The following is a 25,442-nucleotide window of genomic DNA, read 5'->3' on the forward strand; positions in this document are numbered from 1 at the left end:
TGAAAAAGTTCAAAAAAAAATTAAGTATATTTATAGTCAGAGTTCGCTCATGAAAAACATACTTAGTCCAAAAATAAAAAGATGTACTTACTTGTGTAAGGAAAGAAATCTAATATATTGACCACAAAACACTAAAATGACGTTCACCTTTTTTTGTTCGAGTATCCTTTCTCTCTTCTCGAAATTAAGAAAGGTGTGAATCAATTGATTTTTTCAAAATTTTAAATCTAATAAATTAAATTGAATTTATAATTTAAATTTATTTTGCCAATTAGATTTAATTCAATGAGATTGATCTAATAGACTTGACAATTAAGCCTATTAGACCTGACTCTTAGGTCTATTAGACACAAGTCGATTCGATTTTACTAAACATAGGTTTAAGTTGATTAGGCTTAGTTTGGATATGAGTCAACTTGACTTCACTTAGACTCGATGATTAAGTTCGATCTTAGTCTCAAGTTGACTTGGTTACACCTAGACTCGGACAAACCTAGACTCAAGTTGACTCATATTTAGATTTTGTTCACTTGACTAAACTTGGGTCTGGACTGCCTCACTTCAACCTCTCCTAAAGATGACTTGAGTCAACCAAGGCACAAACTAACTCAAATTAAGTTGGGTTGGAGAGACTCGACAAAACTTTGGTTCGACTTGACTTGGGCTATTGAACTAAATGTATTAACTAAATGGAATGGTAAGTATTATATATATGTGTTAGTGTTGTCAAAACGGGCCATACAGGTTAATCCGGTTCGACCCACCACAGGTTGACTACTTAGTGAGTTAACCAATCTAGCTACTTAGTAATGCTGGGTTAAATGGAATGTCTTACTTAATTACGATTTTTAAAATTTGTAGTCGCTTCATAGTGATTCAAATTTTTTTTTATAAAAATTGAGTTATTAAGTATAGATTCTTGATTTTTCATGTTGTCTAATTATTCTATGTAAAAATAATTTCATGCGAGTCTTTCTTTTAATATTTTTTAAAATGATTAATCCAACGAAAAATACTTATTTAAAAAATTAGGTGAATTGGTTAGCTAACCCGACTCATCACACGGATTCGACTCGAATGAGTCGGGTTCAAAATTGACTTGTATCAAAATTTAAAAAAGAAATAAAATTCAATCTAATCCAATCCGAACCCGTGATGAGCTGGAATGATTTACAAGTTTTAACCTATTATTTGACAACACTAATTAATATATATATATATATATATATATATATATATATATATATATTACAAAATTATATTATTTGTAATGTTTAAATTTAACTAATAGTTTTTTAAAAATTAACTCTAACTTACTTTATCCAAATAATAGGATTAAAATATATTTTAATTTCTCTGTCTATCCAAAATATTTAAAAAATTAAGTAATTTAATTGCAAGCTATTTAAATACGGTACATTTTAATATCTTGGAGCTCTAAATCGTATTATAAAGAAAACTGGAATTATTTTCATCTCTTCGACGTTTTTATTTTCATAGGATGCTTGAGCATTTACGGAAAGAGGACACCCCATGTGAAACTAATACTGACAAGCTCGTACAACACTGAAAATTCTTGGCAATTTCCGAGCCCATATCCAATTATTTTTAGCCTTTTTTTATTTTAATATTTTTATTTCAATTTGATCTCAACTTCATTTTCAACCAAATTAATCTCCTATGTTAACAAAGGTTACTAGAATTTTTCAAATTCATTATACTCTTGTCGTTAACATAGGAGCACATTATCATTGAAAAACCAATGTACGAAGAAAAATATGTAGGAAAGAACCATCTTCGCTTTGAACCTAATATTGTAAGAAAGATTTTGACTCTAAACTATATATTAATAACATATTAGAACCAGTCTTGCTAGATCAATGTAAAGCATTATTTAATGTTGTTTTAAACACAACATGTAAAGGGAGTACAACATATATGAATATTAACAACTTTATGTACATTACACACATCTTAGAATATCCAATTCTACTAGAGACTTGATAAAATTGTAAAGTATTATCATATGAATTATATGATAATCAACATTTTTTTTTATCTAACTGAAATTAAAATAGCTAATCGAATATTAATCAAACATTGAGGATAATGTTTTTATTTTTACACGTGGATCTTACATCTTTATTATCGTACGTTTTTTAGTTGTATGTTTAAAATATTTAATTTCCGTATGAATGAAGGTATTGAATAATTCACATCAATGATAAAATAAAATTATACTATATTAACAAATGTAAGTTTTATTTTATAAATTATTATTATAAAATTGAGCTAAATTTAAATTTTATTTAAAAATATTATCAGAACTCATTACTGTTTTATTTTATTAATATTAGTTGGACATATCATATCACTTTATCACTTGTTATCAAGTTTCCTTAATTTTCATACTCAAAAATATTTATAATGAATGAGTGTTTTATGGATGTAAATAAATTTTATTTTACAAACTAATTTTGTAATATTTAATTAAATTTAAAGTTTGTTTTCCCAAAAATAAGATAATTAAATTAAAAAGAATAGTCTAACCCAAAAAAAACAAGAATACACATTAATTCTAAGAATATTATCCAATTCACATAGTAAGATAAATGCTCACTCATATTTCCTTTGTATTCATAAATGGTTTGATGCAGATGGCAGAAGAAAGTAGCTATATTATATTATGTATTCTATTTTCGAAGAGGAAAATTGCTTCCACTGAAAATTCGTGGTAATTTGACAAATGACTTCTGAAAGTTAATGGCAATATATACACACCAGCTTTGATATTCTAAGTCGTCTTTAATTGTTTATTATTATTATTAATAATTTCATTCTAGAGGATATCATAAATAATCATCAGGTAGACAAATATAATAATAGGATAGGTATCCTAATCGATTTTTTTAATTTTTAATTTTTCTAATACATTGATTATATTATATCAGTGTTGTATATTTATTTTATTAAAGATAATGTTAGAAGAGAAAAAGATAAAATAGGCATTTTTCACTTTTGTATATCATTTGTTATAGTCTTTTGTGGTCGTTTGTGAGCACTTTCAGTGATATTGTGATGGCACTTTCACTATTAATATGTGCTTGTACTCTTTTTTTTCTTTTTTGGTTACAATTTCTTTCATACAGATCACTTCTCTAGTCTATGGCATATTTGTTAGAAAATTCGTCGGAAAAGCATCACATAATTATGGTAATAAGAACTATTTTCACTTTTATTATTAGAATAATGGAAAGTTTTCTCTTCGTTATCAACATTGTTATTAATTATAAATTTTATTATTAGGTTTAATTAAATTTTCAAAATATTATATATATTAAAAAAATCATTTTATTGAGTGTTATATATTTTATTTTTATTAAAATATCTTATTGTTTAATTTTGTTCTTAAGAAGATTACGTGATCATTACTTTTGTTAGTTTATCTCCTATTCATTGATCAATATCGTCTTTTTGGATTGTTTGCCTCTTTTATCTCATAAATCTAAATAAAAATTAAAAAACTTTAGCCTTTCATGTTAAAAAAAAATTATAAATGAAAAAAATAGAAAAAAATTGATAACGAGATATGTCACGGATAGAGGGTCGAGTTTGTGGTGTAACATCACATAATCTCACACTTGATAATTTATAGTTGATATATATATGTTTTAAACTCAGATTTCAACTATAAATTCATAAATATAACTCGAATTCTTCTAATTTATTCTTCTATCTCTTTCTTCATTAACACTGAATCAGACGACATTCCTCCATCTGCTCCCGTATAACGAATTATACGATCATCGCACATACACAAACACAAACAAGTAGGGTGAGCTAACATGCAACCAATCATTCATAAAACATGCCTAATTACTTTGATACACTCAACAAACCTCATATAATAATTATGTCAGACACCCTCATACCATCATACAACAATCGCATCATAGATACTCATATCATCATACAACAATCGCATCATAGATACTCAGCCATTACTTTGATACACTCAACAAACCTCATATAATAATTATGTCAGACACCCTCATATCATCATATAACAATTGCATCATAGATACTCATACCATCATAGAACAATTGCATCGTAGATACTCATCACACAATACCACAATTACTAATAGACATTCATCTCACAATACTTAATAGACACTCGTTCCACAATACTAAATAGACACTCATTCCACAATACCCAATAGACACTCATTCCACAATACCCAATAGACACTCATTCCACAATACTCAATAGACACTCATTCTGATGATATGTTGATGAGCGGTCACGGGAGGTTATGCACTTGTGATGCCTTCTACTTCCTCTTACAAATACACTTCCAAAATACTCCATACCATCCACAAGGTTAGTCCTCAACACTATGTCCAAAACCGGCACATAGACCAGGACCTCCTTCCCCTCTCACCACATAATTCATCCTTCTCTACTTGAGACTGGATGATTATTAGAGTATCAGGATAACCTCCCACTACAGGACCCTCAACATCAACATATACACAAATATCATATCATTACTGAATCTCTTCTCGAGACTCATACATACTCATATTCCTCAACTCACATTATACCCTTACAAAATCTCCCCATAATACTCATATCATGTTCAGATGCATAAATTCAAATCCAATATAATAAAATCCAATCATCGCAAAAATCATACAAAATGAATATATCACAATAAATTAACAATACTAAAATATCACCATAAATGGTCATTGTTGTGACTTTGGCAAGTGTACCAAATCGTTCAAGTAATAAAACCGGTAAGACCGGATATCGTTTCCCAAGAGACTCGTGTCCTAGACAATCGTATAATATCTAACTAATTTAGACTAAAGAATGATTCCATGTTTTTGTGGTTTTCATGCAATTGAATTAAAGATAAAACATAAATTGTAAAAGTGATCTTTGATAACGCAAACACTTAGGAATGGAAAGATTAGAAATGCTATGGAATGATATTGTTGGGGGATGATTTCACCTACTTCACTCTTATGTATAGAAAATCACTTCCTCTTCATTAATTAGCCAATGTCAATCTTCTAATTTACTCAAACCCAATCCCTTGGTAGAGAGAGCCTAGACTTACTTCTTAAACTCCAATCCCTTGGAAAACCTAACAAGATCATCCGCTTTAAGAATTGAGATTCAAGACAACCAAAGGTCCTAGTTCTATCCCTAGATACAATTTCCTTTAGGTGTTTAATCCAGTTCTAGATTCACCCAATATTTCCCAATATCAAGCAAACCCTAAAATCATGATATGGTTGAATTACTCATACAAGCTTTAAGTAGAGGAATTAAACACTAACAATCAATGAAAGAGGCATATAATCATTCAAAACAACTGTAATTACATAAGAGATTCGTGGTTACATCAATCCCCAACAAGAATGAAACTAGCTCTCCATGAATGGAGAGCTTGAGCTTACAACAATGGTGGAAATGGAAGAAGGAGGAGGACCCAAGGATGAAGAAGGGCTGTTCCCACAGCTCCTAGCTCGCCTCTGGACGCTCCAATTGAGAGAATTTGTGTCTGGGATGCCAAAAATCTCAACCCCTTCGCGTTCCAGAACTAAATAAGCTGTTTCTGCCACATCAGCAAAAGTGGCGCCCGGCGGCCCGACAGACAGGCGCCAGACGCGCTCTCGGTCAGCATTGTCACGCCCGGCGCCGCCTAGGTCAGTAGGCGCCCGGCGTGACTCTCTGCAGCAGCCTGGGTTCTTCATCTTTTCAGCTACTTTTCTCTCATTTCTTGGGTTTTGGCAATGTTCTTTGGTGGGTAGCTTCTCCCAGCTTCTTTGAATGGGGATTAGCCATCAAAAGGGCTAATTACAACTTATAATGTAATCACTTACAAATAACAAGAAATTGAATTAAACAAGACTAAAAGTAAAGGAAGAGTTGACAAATTCCATCAATTTGATGTTGGATAATGAAGTAAAATTGGTCATTATCAACTCCCCCAAACTTAGAACCTTGCTTGTCCTCAAGAAAAAGGTAAACAATCCTAAAAAAAATCATTCAAGTGCATTGGTTTCAAATTTGAGATATCCTTTAAGCTCATGAAGTAAAAATCCTGTGTTTGCATCTAATGGAAAGAACAAAATGGATATATACAGCTTTCATCAATCAAGCACAACAGTGTTGCTCACCTATCAACAATTATGATCACAATGCAAAGGGTGTAAAAGAAATCAACAAACATGACAGAGTGTTTCACAAGATGTATGGAATCAATCCTCACCTGGAAAGTGTTTCGCTCTAAAGCAATGGTGTATAGGGGTGTATAAAGCTCACTCTGCAGTCATAATATCACACAATTTAACTTTGCCTTTCGTTTCAATCAAATTAAACACATCACAAGCAAGTTGATAACACAAGGACTTTATTTGGCTTGTATTGTGGTTGGGCTAAGAAAGAATCATGGTTTTTCTGGAATTCAAGGGATCTTGAGCTGAGAGATTAAGTAATTCACTTCATGCATATAAACTTCTCTTTTTGCTCCTCATGTACTATAACCAATTTCAAACTTATACCCAACTGTTTTTCATTAAGCTCTTTTCTTATTCTCTTTTTCTTACTTTTCCATCTTTGTCTTTTTCTCAATACATCATATTTTCCCCCCAAACTTGGACTATTCTCCTGTAATGCAGATGCATGTTCTATTCAGCTCAAGGTAGAAAAGTGCAGGGAATTTTCAATAAGCTTAAGGTACAAAGAGGAAAGATCTTTTTATATTTATGGTTGACTGGCTAATGTGTATGTAAGGTGAGAAAAGAATGCCTTGATCAAATTCAACAAGCAAGTAGATAGTTCAAATCATAGAAACTCAGGCAAAGTCAATTGTGATCTAGCATGATAGCATTCGCACATAAAAGAAGAAAAATCTGAGGCACAAGTTCTCACCCTGTTAATCAAGATTCCATACTTTGCTAAACACAATGTCATGAATATTGGCTGCAATTGATTCCCTAAGCATTAGCATAACTCAGTGAAAACATCCACTATCAATGCTCAATTAACTCAACTATTTCCACACATTCAATCGCATAAAGAAAGCATAACAACCAGATTTTCACACATCATTAACTCATACTGTCAAACCAAATGCAAAGAAGATGTTTATGAAAAGGGGCAAACATAAAAACTTCAAAAATTAAAAGATCCTAAACGTAAAATAAAGACTGAAAAAGAAAGGAAAAAAAAAGAAAGTTGACTACTGCTGTGATGGTCATCAATCAGTCTGAGTCCTCCTCCTCATCTGCCTCGTCATCGTCCTCCTCCTCGTCGTCATCATCATCCTCATCCATAGCAGCAGTGCCATCCTGAGGTCTACCCCCCCCCCCCAGCAGGGAAGGACTGGTCCCCAGGCCAAGCAACGAAGGTGCTGTACTGGTCAGATGTCATGAAACCTGGATGGGATGCTGCATAAACATGCCTCATCATCTCTGCATGCGCCTGGCCAATCCGATTTACCGCCTCCAACTTTGCATTAATCAATGCAAGGCTCAAGTCTGTCATCTGTGAAGGATCAGCTGGAGGTGATGGTGGTGGCGGAGGACGTCTTGGAATAGGTTGCTGTCTGGCATGTCTCCTCGGCGATCTGGGTGGTGGACTGGCAACTCCATCATCTGCATCCAAACAAAATTGGGTATAATACCCCATATCAATCGGTTTCCTGGGATGCTCGAACGGTGGAATAGTAGTGTCTACTCCTTCTTGCTTGCAGAGATGTGTGATCAGAGATGGATGTCCAAGGGGAGCTTTGGTTGAATTCGCACAGTTGCGTATCTCATTAGCTATTAGTTTCCCCAGGTTTACAGAACGTCCAGTTAAAATGGCATATAAGATGACAGCTCTGTTAACTGTGACATCAGAGACATGCGTGCACGGTGAAATGTTGGAATGCACAAGAGGCATCCATAGACGGCTGAGGGAACTGAGGTGTACCCTCTTGATATGAAGAGGTTGTTGCTGCCTATTTCTTTGAAATGTGCCTCCTGTAATACATAAGGCTTGTTCAATCTCCTCATGGTCTAGCTCAGTCGCCATCAGCTCGGCGTAGCCACATATCTCATCATCATCTTCCCACTCCGTGTTGAGGAACTCATTTATAGTGTCAGCATTGAATGAAATCCGCTGACCACGCACATAGCTCCAGAAGGGTTCTGTGTCCGGAGAGAAGGATTTGGCGTTGGCATAGAATTCCTGGACAATGGCTATATTAGCAGGTTCTGGGTATGTGGTTAAATGGCTCCATTGCCTCTCCATAATCTCATTGGAGAAGTCTGGCACATCTTGAGGTAGAAGGGTGACTTTCCTCTCCATCAAAAGTTTTCTGTTCTGGACATTGGAGAAGTGCTTCTTATGGTCCTTGGTTAAGAAGATATCAGAGTATATCTTCTCTTTCCTTCTGTTTTCCCTTAGACCAGCAGTGGTCTTAATCCTCTTGGACCCAGATGAAGAAGCCATATCTGCAAAATAAGGTAGGATCAAGAAGATAAATGTGTTTAGATTCATGAGTAAATTCATCATTAGCTTACATCATGATGTACCAAATGCTTTCAATGGTATGCACACAAACCACACAGTCAAAACATATCAAAGAAAAGCCCTGATCAGTAAAGAAATGAAGCCAAAGCAGCAAAACAACAAAAATTCTGGTTGCTGTCAGGGGTGGTCACGTCGGGCGCCGCACAAGTCAGTAGGCGCCGGGCGTGACAGCATTTTATGCAGATTCTAGCTTTTTGGCTTCTCAGCTGCTGGCTCAGTTTGAGTGTATGAGATTAAGTTTAGATGATGTAATGATGCATAACTCAGTGAAAACAAATCATCAATAGCCAAGGCACAAGCAAAACTCCATGAATCAACACACTTTTGCTACTTTAATATAGGTCAAACTCAGATATAATCACAGCTCAGTCAAAAATTCATCAAAAACAACATTTAAACAACAAACAAAAGCTGCAGGACACACCACAACAAAGTTCCAAACTTGGGCAGAGGGAGTCGCGCCCGGCGCCGCACCAGCCAGCAGGCGCCTGGCGCGACATGCAAAATTGGGGCAAACCCAGATTTTGCATTCCAGCCACTGTGATTGTGTGTGTGTGTTCGAATCTGTCTATGAAAGCAAGAAGTTGAGTCCTAACCAGCAGCTATCACATATAACACTCTAATTGAACTGAAATTAAACTACCCTAGGTCAAATTCAAACCATGTTCATGATGAACAACCAAGGCTAAGCATTGTGAAGGAATAAACAATAGAAAAGAGTGAAAAGCTTACTTGATGCACAGAGAATGTGATTAGGTTGGTGTGTGGATTTTTGAATTGGGAGAGTGCTTGGGTGGAGATGGACCGAGAGTGAGCAAAGAAAGAATGAAGGGGTTCAAACGGTGGTGGCAGCAGCAATGTGGTGTGTGGGCTGGAAATTTGTGAGAAGGAAGTTGATTTAGGTGAATTGGAGTGGAGAAGAGTGAAAAACGTGAAGTGGAGAGAAAGGGGAGTGCGTGAGAATGTGCGTGAGTGAGTGGGGATGGGTTTAGGGTTAGGTTATTTGAATTGGGCCACTCAACTGTGCACTCAGAAAATTAGCTGCAGAAGTTGCGCCCGGCGCCTCATGGGTCATGCGACGCCCGGCGTGGTGTTGTGACCCAGCCAAATGCAGAATCAGAGAAGGAATGGTCAGGCTGGACAAGCTGGCGCTAGGCGCCCTCTAGTGTAGGAGGCGCCGGGCGTGAGTTTCTGCAGAATTATGCAGAAACTGATTTCCAAGCTACCTAACTCGGGTTTTTGTGAATTTGAACTTCAAATCACTTGAGATGCTCCAGAATCTTATATTATCATTAAACAAACTTGTTCAAAACCCAAGGAATTGAATTGGAGCACTCAAGTTGCAAATTGAAGTCATTCTTTCAAAGTTTTGAAATTCCACAAGTTAGGCAACATTTTTGGCTATTGGCTTAAGAAAGGCACTTTGAAAACATGTTAAAACAGCCCAGAAAATAGCCAAAACAGTTTCACATCTCTAATTCACATCAATGCACTATATCCTTCAACAATCTAACAATCAACTCAAAAATTCACCTTGGTTGTTCTTCACACAAGCATGGTTCAAAACAAAGACAACACACTACACATTAAAACATACAATCAAACAACACTCAAAAATTAAAAACAAACAAGAGAAAAGGTTAGAAAGCTGGGTTGCCTCCCAGTAAGCGCTTGTTTAACGTCATTAGCTTGACACCATTAAGCTCAAGTTTGATTTTTGATGTTGGAATGCTTCTTCTTGTCATGACACCAACATCCTCTCAGCAATTTCCTAGTCACCACCTTGACTCTCCTAGAATATGGAGCCTCTATCTCAAGCACTCCATTTATCTTTATGTTCTTGATGACCCATAACCTATTCTTGAATCTCACTGGTTTGCCAGGTTTGGGCTCATCGCTTGCCATCACAGGATTTTGGTGAACTAGTTCCTCTTCCTTTTCTTCTTCTTCTTCCTTTACTCTTGGAGATAAACAACTAAGGCTCCTCTTTACCAACTTGGCAGCTTGCTCTGTTAGACTAGTAATTGATAGAAGTTCATCTGTAGCTTCAAGACTAGTCTCTTTTTCATGATTTTGCTGCTCAACCCCAAAGACGTTGAAAGTCACCTCCTCATCTTGGTCTTTCAATTTCACTGTTCCTTCTTCCACATGAATGACAACCTTGGCTGTCTTCATGAAAGGTCTTCCAAGGATGAGTGGTACATCTGCAGATTCCTCCATGTCCATAACTACAAAGTCCACTGGGAATTGGAGTTTGTCTATGTTGACCACCACATCTTCCACTACACCATAAGGGTATTTGATGGATCTATCTGCCAGCTGCAGCATCATTCTTGTAGGCTTGACTTCAAGACCACCAATCTTCTTAAGCATGGATAAAGGTATCAGATTGATGCTAGCTCCCAAGTCAACGAGAGCTCTACCTATATCATGATTTCCAATAGTGCATGGAATGGTAAAACTTCCCGGATCTTTAAATTTGGGAGGAAGGGTTTTCTGCATGATGGCACTACAATTCCCTTGCACTTCAATTGTTTCCTCATCTAAATACTTATTCTTTTTGTTGAGGATTTGCTTCATGTACTTTGCATAGGCAGGAATTTGTTGTAGTGCTTCGGTCAATGGCATGGTAATCTCAAGTTGATCAAATATTTGCTTAAACCGAGCCAATTGTTTCTCCTTCCCTTTAGTACATGGGATTTTTGGGTAAGGGAGTTGTTTCACTATCTCCTTCTCTTTTTGGTTTTTCTCTTTTTCAGTTTTTTTATTTTCTTCTTCTCTTTCAACAATCTCTTCTTCTACTTTATTTTCTTTTTGATTTTCTTCTTCTGGCTTTTCTTCTTCTTCTTCTTTTCTTCCAACCACTTTCCCACTTCTAGTGAATATGACATTACATTCTTCCTTGGGATTGACTTGCGTATTTGCAGTAAATTGTCCACCTTGTTGGTTTGCTAATTGCTTAGCCAGTTGACCAACTTGCACTTCCAGATTCTTTATAGATGCATCAGTGTTTTTCTGGTTTTGGATGGACTGCTGGATGAACATTTGCAAGGTATCTTCTAGCTTTGACGTCCGATCGTTTTGAGATGGATAGTGTTGAGCAGGTTGATACGGATTTTTACTGCTAGAAGCTTCTTGATTTTGTCTCCACCCTTGATTGGAAGGATTAGGGAAATGATTGTTGAAGAAGTGTTGTCGTCCTTGATTTCCCATATAGTTAACTTCTTCAGGTTGGGACATACTAGGACTTTGACAATGACCGTTGGGATGGTTATCTCCACAGAAATCACATCTCATTACTTGATGATGTGGTTGAGGTTGAGCTTGCTGATAATGCTAATTCTTACCATTATCTAAGCATGAATTTAAGAGCAAAATCAACTCCTTTCTAGCTTGTAACTCGCTAAATCCTCTCTTTTATCTTAGTTTCATGAATAAATGTGTTTTAGGCTATATTGATGAGATTTCATCTATAATCCCTTTATTTTGTAGTAATACAATGATTGGAAGAACCTCCACGAAAAGTATAAAGCTGAACTAACCACAGAAGCAAGCAGATCTGCACAAAATAGAAGAAAACACAATGCTGCTGCAAAGACTCACGCCGGGCGCCTTCTGACCTGGGCGGCGCCGGGCGTGAGGTAGCTGACCCATGGCGCGCCGGGCGCCGGTCTGTCGGGCCGCCGGGCGCGACTTTTTGCTGATGTGGCAGAAACGCTTTATTTAACCCTGGAACGCGAAGGGCTCGGGGTCTTTGGTCATTTGGAGGCGCGATTTCACTGAGAGGAGAGCTTGGAGGGCTGCTAGGGTTCGTGGGAACACTCCCTTCTTCCTCTTGGGTTCTCCTTCTTCTTCCATCTTCCATGTTGTAAGCTTTAGGGTTCTCCATGGAAATGGAGAACCAAACCCATCTTGTTGGGATTATTTGTACCCTTTGAATTCTTGTGTAATTGTTGAATGATTTGATTATATATATGCCTTTTCTATCAATTGCTAGTATTCTTGTTTCCAATCTTAAAGCTTGCATGTAATGGGAACGTTCATGGCTTGATTTTGGGGTTTCATGGATTATGGGAACGTAAGATGAAATCTTGAACTGAAATAGGAGTCCTTGTGGGTCATTGATTCTAGGAATGGAAGATGATTCACATGTTGTCTTAGATCCCAGCTCTTTAATGCGGGTTTTGCTTGTTAGATTGCCAAGGAATTGGGGTTTGATAAGGAAAACCTAGGCTCTTTCATCTAAGGAATTAGGGCTAGAGTGCTTTAGTGGATTGACTTTAGTAAATTGATAGAGAGGAGACGAAATTAGTCATACACAAGAGTGCATTGGTGAAAACTAACCTTAGCAATGTCATTTCATACCATTTCTAGTCTTTTCCATTTTCAAGTGCCTTCAATACCAAAGTCCAACTTTGTAATTATGTATGAATTTACATTCCTGCACTTGTTTTGTATATTGATGTTATGTTATTGAGTCTATGTGAGTTGTTAATCGCACAATTCTCTAGTATTACGAGTCTCTTGGGAAAACGATACCCGGTCTTACCGGTTTATTACTTGAACGATTCGGTGCACTTGCCGAAATCGAGCCCAACACGTATTTTTTGAGCTAACAAGTTTTAGTGCCGTTGCCAAGGATTTGGGGATTGAACCCGAGTCCTAGCAACGGCTAACAAGTTAAATTGGGCCTCATCACTTGCATTGCTTGTAACTGTTGAGGTAGTTTGGCCATATGTTGAGTTAGGAGTTCCATCTGTTGGGCCAAAATCTTATTTTGTGCAAGTAAAGCATCCTGGGCACTCAGTTCATACACTCCTCTCCTCTGTGCTGGATTTCTCCCATGTTGGCTCCTCAAATCAGTGGAAGCCATATTTTCTATCACAGCAATGGCTTCATCAGCAGTCTTAAAAAGTACTGAACCACCAAAAGATGCGTCTAGAATCATCTTAGTATGAGGTTGCAAACCATTACAGAAGGTCTGCACTTGCATCTCTAGACTAAATCCATGACTGGGACACTTTCTCAATAAAGACTTGAATCTTTCCCAGGCTTCACATAGTGGTTCCTCTACTCCTTGTACGAAAGTAGCAATGGCAGCCTTCACCTCTGTGCTCTTTGATGGTGGGAAGAAGCGTGCTAAAAATTTATATTCCACATCCTCCCAGCTCGTAAGACTTTGATTAGGCTGTGACTGGAGCCAAGCCTTTGCTTTGCCATTCAGTGAGAATGGGAAGAGTCTCATGTACAATGCTTCTTCATCCTCCCCTTGTACACCCATAGTGCCACACAACTCATAGAAGGTGACCAAATGCGCATGAGGGTCTTCATTGTCCAAGCCAGAAAATTGGTTTGAACTGATGAGCTGGAGTAGAGCAGGCTTCATTTCTGCCAGCTTGTCACTCATAGTGGGCCTCACAATGCTTGAGAAATTCCTCGGGCTTGTGTAGGTTATTGAGTCCCCTATGGTTCTCCTTGGAGGTGGTCCTGCGCCAGCCATCCCGTTCACAGAAGAAGAATCAAAAGATTCTATTTCTTGATTGTTGAAAGGAAATGAGGATTGAGGGGCAGCTTGTTGACTAAGAGCTCGCTGTCTCCTTGTGTCACTATTGTTTCTACGAGCTGTTTTCTCGATCTCAGGATCCACAAGGAGTGGTTCAGATGACACCGTCCTCCTTGTACGGATGTTTCCCTGCATACACTAGAAAACAACCAAACTCGTGCCACAAGTTAGCCCAAAAATAAAGAGAATAATTACAACAAAATAGAAAATTATACACAAAAAGATAAAGCCTAAATCGGTTAAAAATCACACAAAAGTCTAGTTTAACACGGGTCCCCGGCAGCGGCGCCAAAAACTTGTTGTGACTTTGGCAAGTGTACCAAATCGTTCAAGTAATAAAACCGGTAAGACCGGATATCGTTTCCCAAGAGACTCGTGTCCTAGACAATCGTATAATATCTAACTAATTTAGACTAAAGAATGATTCCATGTTTTTGTGGTTTTCATGCAATTGAATTAAAGATAAAACATAAATTGTAAAAGTGATCTTTGATAACGCAAACACTTAGGAATGGAAAGATTAGAAATGCTATGGAATGATATTGTTGGGGGATGATTTCACCTACTTCACTCTTATGTATAGAAAATCACTTCCTCTTCATTAATTAGCCAATGTCAATCTTCTAATTTACTCAAACCCAATCCCTTGGTAGAGAGAGCCTAGACTTACTTCTTAAACTCCAATCCCTTGGAAAACCTAACAAGATCATCCGCTTTAAGAATTGAGATTCAAGACAACCAAAGGTCCTAGTTCTATCCCTAGATACAATTTCCTTTAGGTGTTTAATCCAGTTCTAGATTCACCCAATATTTCCTAATATCAAGCAAACCCTAAAATCATGATATGGTTGAATTACTCATACAAGCTTTAAGTAGAGGAATTAAACACTAACAATCAATGAAAGAGGCATATAATCATTCAAAACAACTGTAATTACATAAGAGATTCGTGGTTACATCAATCCCCAACAAGAATGAAACTAGCTCTCCATGAATGGAGAGCTTGAGCTTACAACAATGGTGGAAATGGAAGAAGGAGGAGGACCCAAGGATGAAGAAGGGTTGTTCCCACAGCTCCTAGCTCGCCTCTGGACGCTCCAATTGAGAGAATTTGTGTCTGGGATGCCAAAAATCTCAACCCCTTCGCGTTCCAGAACTAAATAAGCTGTTTCTGCCACATCAGCAAAAGTGGCGCCCGACGGCCCGACAGACAGGCGCCAGGCGCGCTCTCGGTCAGCATTGTCACGCCCGGCGCCGCCTAGGTCAGTAGGCGCCCGGCGTGACTCTCTGCAGCAGCCTGGGTTCTTCATCTTTTCAGCTACTTTTCTCTCATTTCTTGGGTTTTGGCAATGTTCTTTGGTGGGTAGCTTCTCCCAGCTTCTTTGAATGGGGATTAGCCATCAAAAGGGCTAATTACAACTTATAATGTAATCACTTACAAATAACAAGAAATTGAATTAAACAAGACTAAAAGTAAAGGAAGAGTTGACAAATTCCATCAATTTGATGTTGGATAATGAAGTAAAATTGGTCATTATCAGTCATCGGAGAAGAATCAAATGTTTGACGAATCAAACTCACCATAAACGCCAGTACATATGACTAGTCACAACTTACTGGATTTGACTAGGGCTGCTCTATGATCAGGGATGTACCAACTCCGGTTTTTAAGATTCCTCTATCCTACCATCACAATTATAATTCATAATTCCATATCTACCAGAATAACATGAATTCATCATAAATTTTCATTCCAACAATATATATTGCACAATAATTTAACAGTACATAATCTGTACAACAAAATTGAAGTTAAAAAATCGTCGAGTAGACTTCCAGGAAAGAGAGGTGCGTCATAATGAACAACTTAAGTACCAAGTCTTTCCTTAGCCAAAGTGTTCCTCAACTAGTTTTAACAAATTTCTTATTTGCAGATTCAAAACAACAACATATAATATTAGCACACAAATTCACTATAGATAGATATACAGTAAGTACTTATGTTTTTCATTAACAGTATTCACACATAATTTCAAGACATGAATAGTAATAAAACAATACTAAATCATAATATAAAAGCTTAGAAAGGTTAGCTCCTTTACCTCTATTTCAGACTTAATCTCTTGCTCAGAATTTGTTTCCCCGAAAACCCTCCAGAACCTCTACTCTTCTTGCAACTAAAAATTTCTTTCTAACTCTTTCTTCTCTATTTCTCAAGCTTTCTCACTTCATTCTTCCTCTCTTTGTGCAGAATAGTCTCCCCTCTCATGGCTATTTATAGTCCAAAAATTTTACTATTCACCAATTTTTTAATATTATGGTTTAATCATTCACTAAGTCCCTATTTTCGCATGGAATCTCAATTTCGTCCCTTTCTTTCTGAAAATATCAATTGGGTCCCAATTTTATGAAAATTGCAACAAATGGATCCTTTCCGTTAAATAGTGTCAAACGGCGTTAAGTGTTGTATGACCTGGTATGCTGACAGTGTTATTTTTAACACACGTGTCATTACGTGGATAAATTTTATTATTTTAAATTTTGAATTAAAAATTAAATTAAAATAGGGGAAATTCAATTAGGGCAAAGTTGGCAATTCAATTACAGAATCCCATTCTCTCTGCAATGATAATGTATTCCGGCGACGTCTCCTCTTGGACCCCATGTTTTCCGGCACCAGTCTACAGCCACTCCCCTCTCAACCCTTCCCATTTTCGCGGACTGACGACCCAACCCTAATTCCGCAAACCGCATAGCCTCCAAAAATCCTTGTCCCTAAAATCGAACCCTCTCAACCTTTCAAATTCTTCCCCAATACCATCCCACCCCCTTTCTCCGCCTCCCGCAGCTCCGCTCCCCGGAGCAGCCCCAGCAGAAACGGCAGCGTTTGGAGTCTCCGGTGATCCCGCAAAGCAACCTAGCTCGACAACGCAGACAGAAGATGAGCGTGAAAATTCTCGAAGATTTGGAGGGTTCGAGGGTTGAATTGGCGGAACCAAACACAGATTTAGGTGATTGAGGAGACACTGTCGGATGAGACAGTGGAGGATTCTGAATCTTAAGCTGGGATCCAAAGAGAATCATTCTGCTTTGTGACTTTGATGTTACTTCCCCAGGTCTATTGTCGTCAACAAGAGCATCAACAAGACCCTTTGAATCCAATTTATCCCAATAACGCTTGTGTTCGCCAACTGGGGTTCTGGGGCTGTTTGTTTCTGACCTGAAAGGGTTTTTCAAGCCAGACAAAGGCTTACTGTCGAGTATAGAGGTTGGACTCATCGCAGTCTCAGTTTCACACAACACTTTCGATGTCAAATTGGCGAATAACTTAGGAGAACTGAAGAAAGACGATACCAAAATAATATAATTTCACCACGTTCCTAATGACACGTGTGTTAAAAATAACACTGTCAGCATACCAGGTCATACAACACTTAACGTCGTTTGACACTATTTAACGGAAAGGATCCATTTGTTGCAATTTTCATAAAATTGGGACCCAATTGATATTTTCAGAAAGAAAGGGACGAAATTGAGATTTCATGCGAAAATAGGGACTTAGTGAATGATTAAACCTAATATTATTTATTATTTTAATATTATTTATTATATTAATATTTTAATCACCACTTGACATATTGGATCTCTCGATAATACCTTAAAATCTGAGTGCTTTATCCACTATCAATATTTTAATTCTTTTTTTTTAATTTTTTTTAAAGAAAAAGGTAGAAAAGAGTTTGAACCCATGTTCTTGAAATTCCCACAATTTTCTACCATTTAAGTTACCAAAATTTCTTATTCAGCTTTCCACATTTTATAAACTTATTATATTTTCCATTTACAAAGAAACTTATTACTACTAGTAATAAAATTATTACTATTAAGGTAAATATTTTTCATGTGTCTTATATGTGGTATTTTTAGTATATGCAAAATGTGTATTAATGTACTCTTTTAACAGAATATTTAAAACTCTAGATCAACGAATAATTATTCTTGTATAATTTGATTATGAGACATGTATTTTCATTTTTTAGCCTAAGACACTTTATATGGAAAGTTCTAATATGATATTTTAAAAAAAAATGTTTTTTTTACTTAATGAAACAAATAAAACAATATCGCAATTATGATAAACAATTATAATTTATTAAAGTTGTTTATTTTTATAATTGGATTGTGTGCATTTCGTAAATAAAATGTTCAATTCAAATTAATAAAACAAATAAATTATTAAAGCATCCAAAAGTTTATTAAATTGTTTGTTGTACCAACTATAAAAAATTTACTTTTTCCTTAAGCACAAGAGACATGTTAGAATGCTGTGAGAACATGCATTCAAACGTATAAGTAACTTATCATTAAATTTTGACACATATACCTTTTTAGTAAAAATTAACAAATTAAATTATTTGGTGAGACTTGTCCAACTAGACGGTTGAATGTTTATTAAGATTTTAAAACTATTTTTTTATCTATGATTATACTTAAAATTCATTTTTCAATTGCATAAATTCAAATTAAAAAAGTAGATTTAATCTCAATTATAACACTTCATTCATCCATCTGTAACAAAGAAGAGACTTTGACTGAGACTTTTCTTGGGATGTACTATTTGTCCGATTTATTTTCTTCTTTTCCTTAAAAAAAACTGAATTGAAATAAAAAATCTTAAAAAATTAAGAAACTTATTATCTTTTATAAAAGAAAAGAAAGATGAAATTAGATTTTGAATCACAAAAATCATCCACTAAATATTGTCCTACTAATGTCACGCATAACCATATGATTAAACTTTGTTTAAATATTTGATGCACCTATATACTTATTAAATTAAAATAATTTTGTATAAATTAATCCTTTCATTTAATTGTAATCAATCAAAACTAAGTGCTCTACGATAGAGACATTAAATATTTAATTTTTAAAAAATACATTAAATATATCAAACCGCTTCTATTAAACTACTACCGTAAAAAGTTGAGTAAAGCATAGCTTTAATTAGTCTAGTATTATCAATATTCTCACAATGTTAGCACAATTGATGAAAGCAAAGTTACACATTTCTATAAGAAAATATAGTATAGAATTAAATATATAGAAAAACTAGACTTCACAAATATGAAGTCAACATTGAAAAATATTTTCCAAAGCAAAAGAACTAGCTTTTAGCACACTCTTCATTCCACTTTTATTCAATTAATTTTGTCTCTTTTCTTTTTTCCACAAACCACATTTGGAGTGAAACACATGTTAAGCAATATGCACAAAACTAGAAATACTATTTAATGCTTTCTTAGGTAGAGAAAAAATAAAATAAATATTGGTTCACAAAAACATTAAATAAAAATATTATTTATTTATTATTGTTGTTGTTATTATTAATTTTATCTATTCATTTATATTTTTAAATTATTTATTATTGCAATAAAAAAATTAAAAAATACATCCATGATCTATTTCGGATTACCATAATTGGTTATAAAGTCTCATATTTGATTATGGGGGTTACATAATCTATTATTTCATATAAAAAGAAGTATGTTTTTCTCCATGATTTTAGCAATATAGTCAATTATGTTATATTTTTAGATAATTTTTCTTTTGCAGAAACACTGAAAGTATTCTCTCACGCCTTTTTCATATTTTTTTCCACATATGCACTTATTCAAACTACCACTCAGTCATCTTTCATTTCTTCATATGTTAATCCTTTCTCTTTTCATCACCTATTAAAAACCAACCAACGTTAAGTAACATGATCCTTCATAGGCAATAAAAGATATACGCATATAAAGGTCATCATGTCAATTTCTAAAGCTTACTTTATATAATTTTCTCAATATTTTAAACAATAGAATATGAAAACAAATTTGACCATATACTTTCTCTGTCAAAAGATCAAGCTACTTTCAGTTCTTGTCTTATCGAGTTCTTGTTGTGCTGTGAAAATTGATATCCAGGATTTGAATTACGAAAGATGATTGTTTACACCTCTTGTTATGGTATCTCATGTAATTAGCTGTTTTCTTATCAAAATTTACTGACACAGCAGTAGTTAATTGTATCTTAACTATGAACTTTTCTCAAATTAAATAAAAAGATTTTTTTTTGTTTCTTGTTATCTTTTGTAGGAAATTATGGAACCTTGAAGTTAGAACTTAGAACTTGGTCCGAAGCATTTAGTGCTTCAGATTTGCAAGCATGGTTTTGAAATAAATAAAAATAGTCTATTATGCCACCTCACTGTTAAAAAAATTGAGTTAAATACATTTTTTATCTTTAATTTTAAGTAAAAATTAGAATTAATCATTTTTTATCCAATTCAATCTTCAACTTTAAAAATGAAAAATGTGCTTTATGATAACATTTTCATAATAAGATTTGAATAAAATAAACATAAAATTTTGTTAACTCGATGTAGTTTTAAAGATGAAGAATTAGATTAATCCAAAACTTTAAAAAAAATCTAATTTATTCTTCACTTAAAATTAAGGACCATATATATATTTAACCCAAAAAATTAACTTTATCAACTGTTAATAATGGTTTAAATTTAAATAAATAAAAGCAGATACATGCCAATAGAATGGGTGGAGAAAATAGGCATTCTAAAGGAATACCGACTTTATATTTCCATTTATTTTTAATTATTATGCATTATTTTCTTTTCAAATATCATCTGTTTTTCTTTCATACATTACTTCTATAAAATATAAGAACCAAATATTTTATAATTTAATTTAAAAACAAAATACAATCTTTAAAAAATACATTTATTTCATTAAAATTTTAAAAATATACTTTAAAGTATTAAAAACACTACTTAAACCTAGAATAGATTATTCCATACAGTATATTGCGTACAGTACCTTTTTAATGATATTACTTTTACAATTAAAAATAAATTGTTAAAAATGGTTGAACCATAATTTAAAATTGAAGTTCGCCTAGCATCACGGTTTCACACGCACAAACAAAATAATGTTACGGATACACTTCCATCTCAAGCTAATATCACGGTTGACCTGCAGAAACACTCCACCAACCACATATAGAAAATCAATACAGATTTCATCTATCCACTATCACAATTTCAGACAAAAGGATTCTTCATTTTGCCAACAAAAATTTTCGTTCCTTCGGGAACATCTATCAGTCATAAAAGACAAAGACAACATGCATATATTGAGGCAAAAAAATTCTAGATGCTTCCCAGTCATTCCTCGTCAGAATAATTAAACTTTACTGAGTGAGATTGCAAATCAATTTGGCCTCCCCGATAGCTTCCACGTTTCTTCTTGGTTTTCTCATGACGAAAACCCCTGAATCAGAGAAAAAAATTTCATGTCAATACACACAAAAAAGAGGACAGTTGTAGAATGTGTATGTTAAAGATATTGTACGTGCTCTGTATTTTAAACAATTATATTGAGTGAGCTGAACAAAAATTTAGAATTGAATAACAACTTTAAATATACAAATGCATAACATGGAAATCTAAGCTAAGGTAAGATCTGAATTGCCCCTAAACAACGATTTTCCCTTGAAAGTAGACTAAAATTGAGCTAATACAACCATGCGAATAATTTATACTGTCCGTAAAAGCGCTAAACTTGCGAGTAAAATATTGCTACTCGTGAAATTACAAACCTTCCTCTAACTTGGTCAAGAATTTCTGCTGCTTTAGCACCATAACCATTCTCGGCACCATCCTACAGACAGATACACCAGTAACAATTTGTTGGAGAATGCAAAAAAGGAGAATTTTACAACACCAAATGCAATAAATAAAAGAAGTGAAAAACTATCAATTTATCACACCTTTGCCCAGTAAGAGTTATCCTGGAGCCTTTCATCCGTAAACTGTATCTTGTCAACTTGTACTCGCTGAAATGCCGTCTTGACTGGTTTCTGCAATTACAGTTATCAGAAACATGAATTCCACCATGTTAGCTTCATCAAAGAAACTAATATTTCAGGTTCATATAACTAAATAAAGCAACATTGGAGACTACAGTAATCGTCGGCAAAGAATGAAAGAAATCATAAACTAAGCATTGCAAACAACCTAAAAAGGACAGACAATAGCAGATATGGGAAACGTAGTAAACTACGGGCATTTTGACAAAACTCTATTAGTCTAATAGAGTATTCATAGCATTGATTGATGATGTGATTCTTTATCAACAACGTATATTTCCTCAACAAAAATAATGAAGGCTAACTCAACTCAAACCAATGGCATTGGCGAAGGCCAGTATAAAAGAAAGAAAAGGTTTATTCTATCTTAAAACAATACAAAAATAAGATTGGAGTTTCATTCAGAGGAGCTTTATTTATTAGCAAGCAGAAAGTGACATATATAGAGAATAACCATTAGTTAAAGCATACCTCAACTGATTCCTTTTGCTGTTTCTTCTGAGACCTCTGTACAGAAGATTTCTCTGCAGTGTTCTCAATGTTTTCCTTGGTTGACTCCTTAGATGCATTTATATTTTCTATTTTTCTGCGTTTGTTTTCTTCATCTGCCTTTACATCTGCAACCTCTTGACCATTTTCTTCAGAAATTGTTCTTTTTCTTTTCTTAGAATCTTTTTTCTCCTCACTTGTCTTCTCTTTGCTTGAGAATTCAATATTCTCTTCCTTCAAAACAGTTTCATTGGGATCTTCAGTATGTGCTATTTCATCACTTTGACCACTTCGCTTGTCTTTCTTTTTCGACTTAGACTTGGATTTTTTCTGCGTCTCAGAACCATTAATAACTTTAACATCTGTAGAAACATCAGCGCTTACTTTATTATCTGCAACAGTAGTAACAGACTCCAATTGATTGCCTTGCACACTATTAGCGAGAGACTCAGAGACTAACTTGCTTTTCTTTTTCTTCTTTTCCTTGGATTTACCCTCTTTGTTTTTGTCCGGCACATCTGCAACTATCCAGAAGCAGAAGAGGCAATGTCAAGATTTAATTGCCAGAGCTTAGGAAGTAACGTAATGAAATACGAAGGCATTTAAAGTTATGACAATAAGAGGGTGTACCAGAGCCCAAAGCTCTCTTGTGGTCGAGTTTACAAGGGTACATAACCATACCCTTGCTAGTAAAGAAAACCATTTCCAATATTTACCATGGCCTCTAAGTCAATGAAAAAATTTTAGCTGTCAAGGAAGTAACGAAGACAAGAAAAAGTTTAAACTAATTTAAGCTTACCTTGCTCATTTTGATCATTGATATTTGCCTTAGCATCTTTACCACTGCAAAGAGACAAAAAAAAACAAGGAAAACTCAATTAACATACAAATGACACAGAAATGATAGTTGAATATACAAAATATCATTCATGCAGATACTAATTGGGGCATCAAAGAGAGTGGCACTGCCTCTTCAAATTATTTGTTCAACCATTCTATCTAGTAAAAACCACATTTATTCAAAACATGGATTCTCACAGGTAAGATCTTACAGTGGCCAGCTTCAGTATTACAAAGAATATTAGGAGTAGTTTTGCATTGTATACTTAGAGAGTTTTCACTATAATAATGAAACATAATGAGTGAATCTACAGTTCATTGCATTCAGCAGTGTATTTAAATGAAGCAGAATGACAGCATCTTCATGGGGGCATCTCTATGCCCTCACACAAGATATATGATTTGGCTAACATCTTCTCCCAGGAGAAATAGTTTGGACTTAGGCAGTTTTTTAGGGGCATCTGTTCTAACAAGTAACCAATAATACACATTTTTCATTGGCAGCTTGATTCTATGCCTTCTTTTACTTTTTATGCATTGGAAGATATATGACAGTCACAATTTACTTTCTCCTGCTAATATTTTCAAATAATATAGGAAGTATTTTAGAAAATCTCACTAAAATCAACAGGGAAAAATCATGTGGGTGAAACAGAATTTTAACAAAAAGGGCCTTCTTCAAACATTTTTTAATGAAGAAAACATTCAAACAATAAAACACTGGTTATATTCTTCAAAAGCAACAATATTACATTAGCATAATGATATCTTAATTGGTTTACAGTTATATCCTTAAAGGTGCCCTAAATTAAAATCCTTGTTAAGAATGTTGCACGCCACAGACAGTTTAAACATGGCTTTCAAAGTCGAGCACCCATTCTGAAAAATATAAAAACACAAGTCCTCTTCATTTATATTTCTGGTGAAAAAAACCAACTATCATAATAAAACCAGTTCTCATAATATTGAGAATGTGAAGTAAAATAATTCACAATGCAAAACTAACAATATCATACTAGTCTTACCATATTTCTAAATACTTCAGGTGCATTTCTTCTAGATCAAGCCGCGATTCCTCAAAATCATTTTTCTGCATCACAAACATGACAGCAAAGTAAAAACGCAAGATCCAGTCACATGAAATACGTCAGTCATACGGAATAAAAAACATAGAACATTGAGGAAAAAGGTGTTCAAACACAGAATTAGGGTTCAACATAATGAAGTTCCAACTCGGCTACGTAACCGACCTCGAGTTGCGCTTCGGAGCGGAATTTTTTGAGCGTCTTGGAGAAGCCAGAGAGTTCCAAGTAACGGGCAATGGCATGGTGAAGGAGAAGTGTGGATTCCCGCTTGGAGTTTAGAGTTCCATTCTGCGCAGTGTTCTTCATGGTTTGGTTGCTTAACAAAACTTGGCGAGGAGTGAAAACGAATACGGTAGAACTTCCTTTGTTACACGGTGGAGTTGCAGGCATGCGAAAACAGAGTAGTAACGAAACTAGTCCCTGCAACCGCCACACAACTACAGAGGAAGGGTTCAATTAGGGTTTCAAAACCCTTTTCCTGCTAAGAGTATTTTATTGGACCAATAAACCCATATATGAGTAGTTACATTCCAAAAAGGTTATTAGTCATGAATTTTTATTTTTCCATTTGTAAAAATTATATTTTTCCTTGAAAGTTGATTGTGATATAAGTCAGTAGGAGAACATTAACAAAATTCATCCAATAAAATAGATTATATATTATTTAATTTAATTAATTTAAAGATTAATTACAGTAATTTTTTAAAATGAAAAAGTAGATAAAAATATTTTATAAGCACCAGTTTTATATATTTAAATGAGAAAATTAAATTTAAATGGGAAATAAATACTTTATTATTTAAAAAATTATATATAATATAAAATCAATTATTTTTTAAATATAAAATATTTGTTTTTTTTAATATACTATATCTAACTCTTTACATCTTTGAATTTATTTTTAATTATTTTTGTATGATTTGGAAGATAGTAAAGACTAGAT

The 25,442-nt window shown here is 34.7% G+C and overlaps 1 protein-coding gene across 2 annotated transcripts; it reads right to left on the reverse strand.

Annotated features, from left to right (window-relative positions):
* Positions 1 to 21,168: 21,168 nt before the first annotated feature.
* Positions 21,169 to 25,026, reverse strand: LOC108322693 (uncharacterized). Of its 2 annotated transcripts, none has more exons than XM_017554864.2 (7): positions 24,665 to 25,026; positions 24,440 to 24,504; positions 23,374 to 23,417; positions 22,557 to 23,098; positions 21,987 to 22,076; positions 21,816 to 21,877; positions 21,169 to 21,487 (listed from the first exon to the last, which is right to left on the reverse strand). In XM_017554864.2, exons 1-7 carry the CDS (start codon positions 24,887 to 24,889, stop codon positions 21,382 to 21,384), a joined length of 1,134 nt encoding a protein of 377 aa, XP_017410353.1. In that variant the 5' UTR covers positions 24,890 to 25,026; the 3' UTR covers positions 21,169 to 21,381. The 2 variants fall into 2 exon arrangements, with proteins under 2 accessions (XP_017410353.1, XP_017410354.1); XM_017554865.2 differs by having other exon boundaries at positions 22,557 to 23,092; positions 24,665 to 25,019.
* Between the last annotated feature and the right edge of the window lie 416 nt (positions 25,027 to 25,442).

This window comes from Vigna angularis, chromosome 1 (assembly GCF_016808095.1).
Source record: "Vigna angularis cultivar LongXiaoDou No.4 chromosome 1, ASM1680809v1, whole genome shotgun sequence".
In the NCBI taxonomy this organism is placed as follows: domain Eukaryota; kingdom Viridiplantae; phylum Streptophyta; class Magnoliopsida; order Fabales; family Fabaceae; genus Vigna; species Vigna angularis.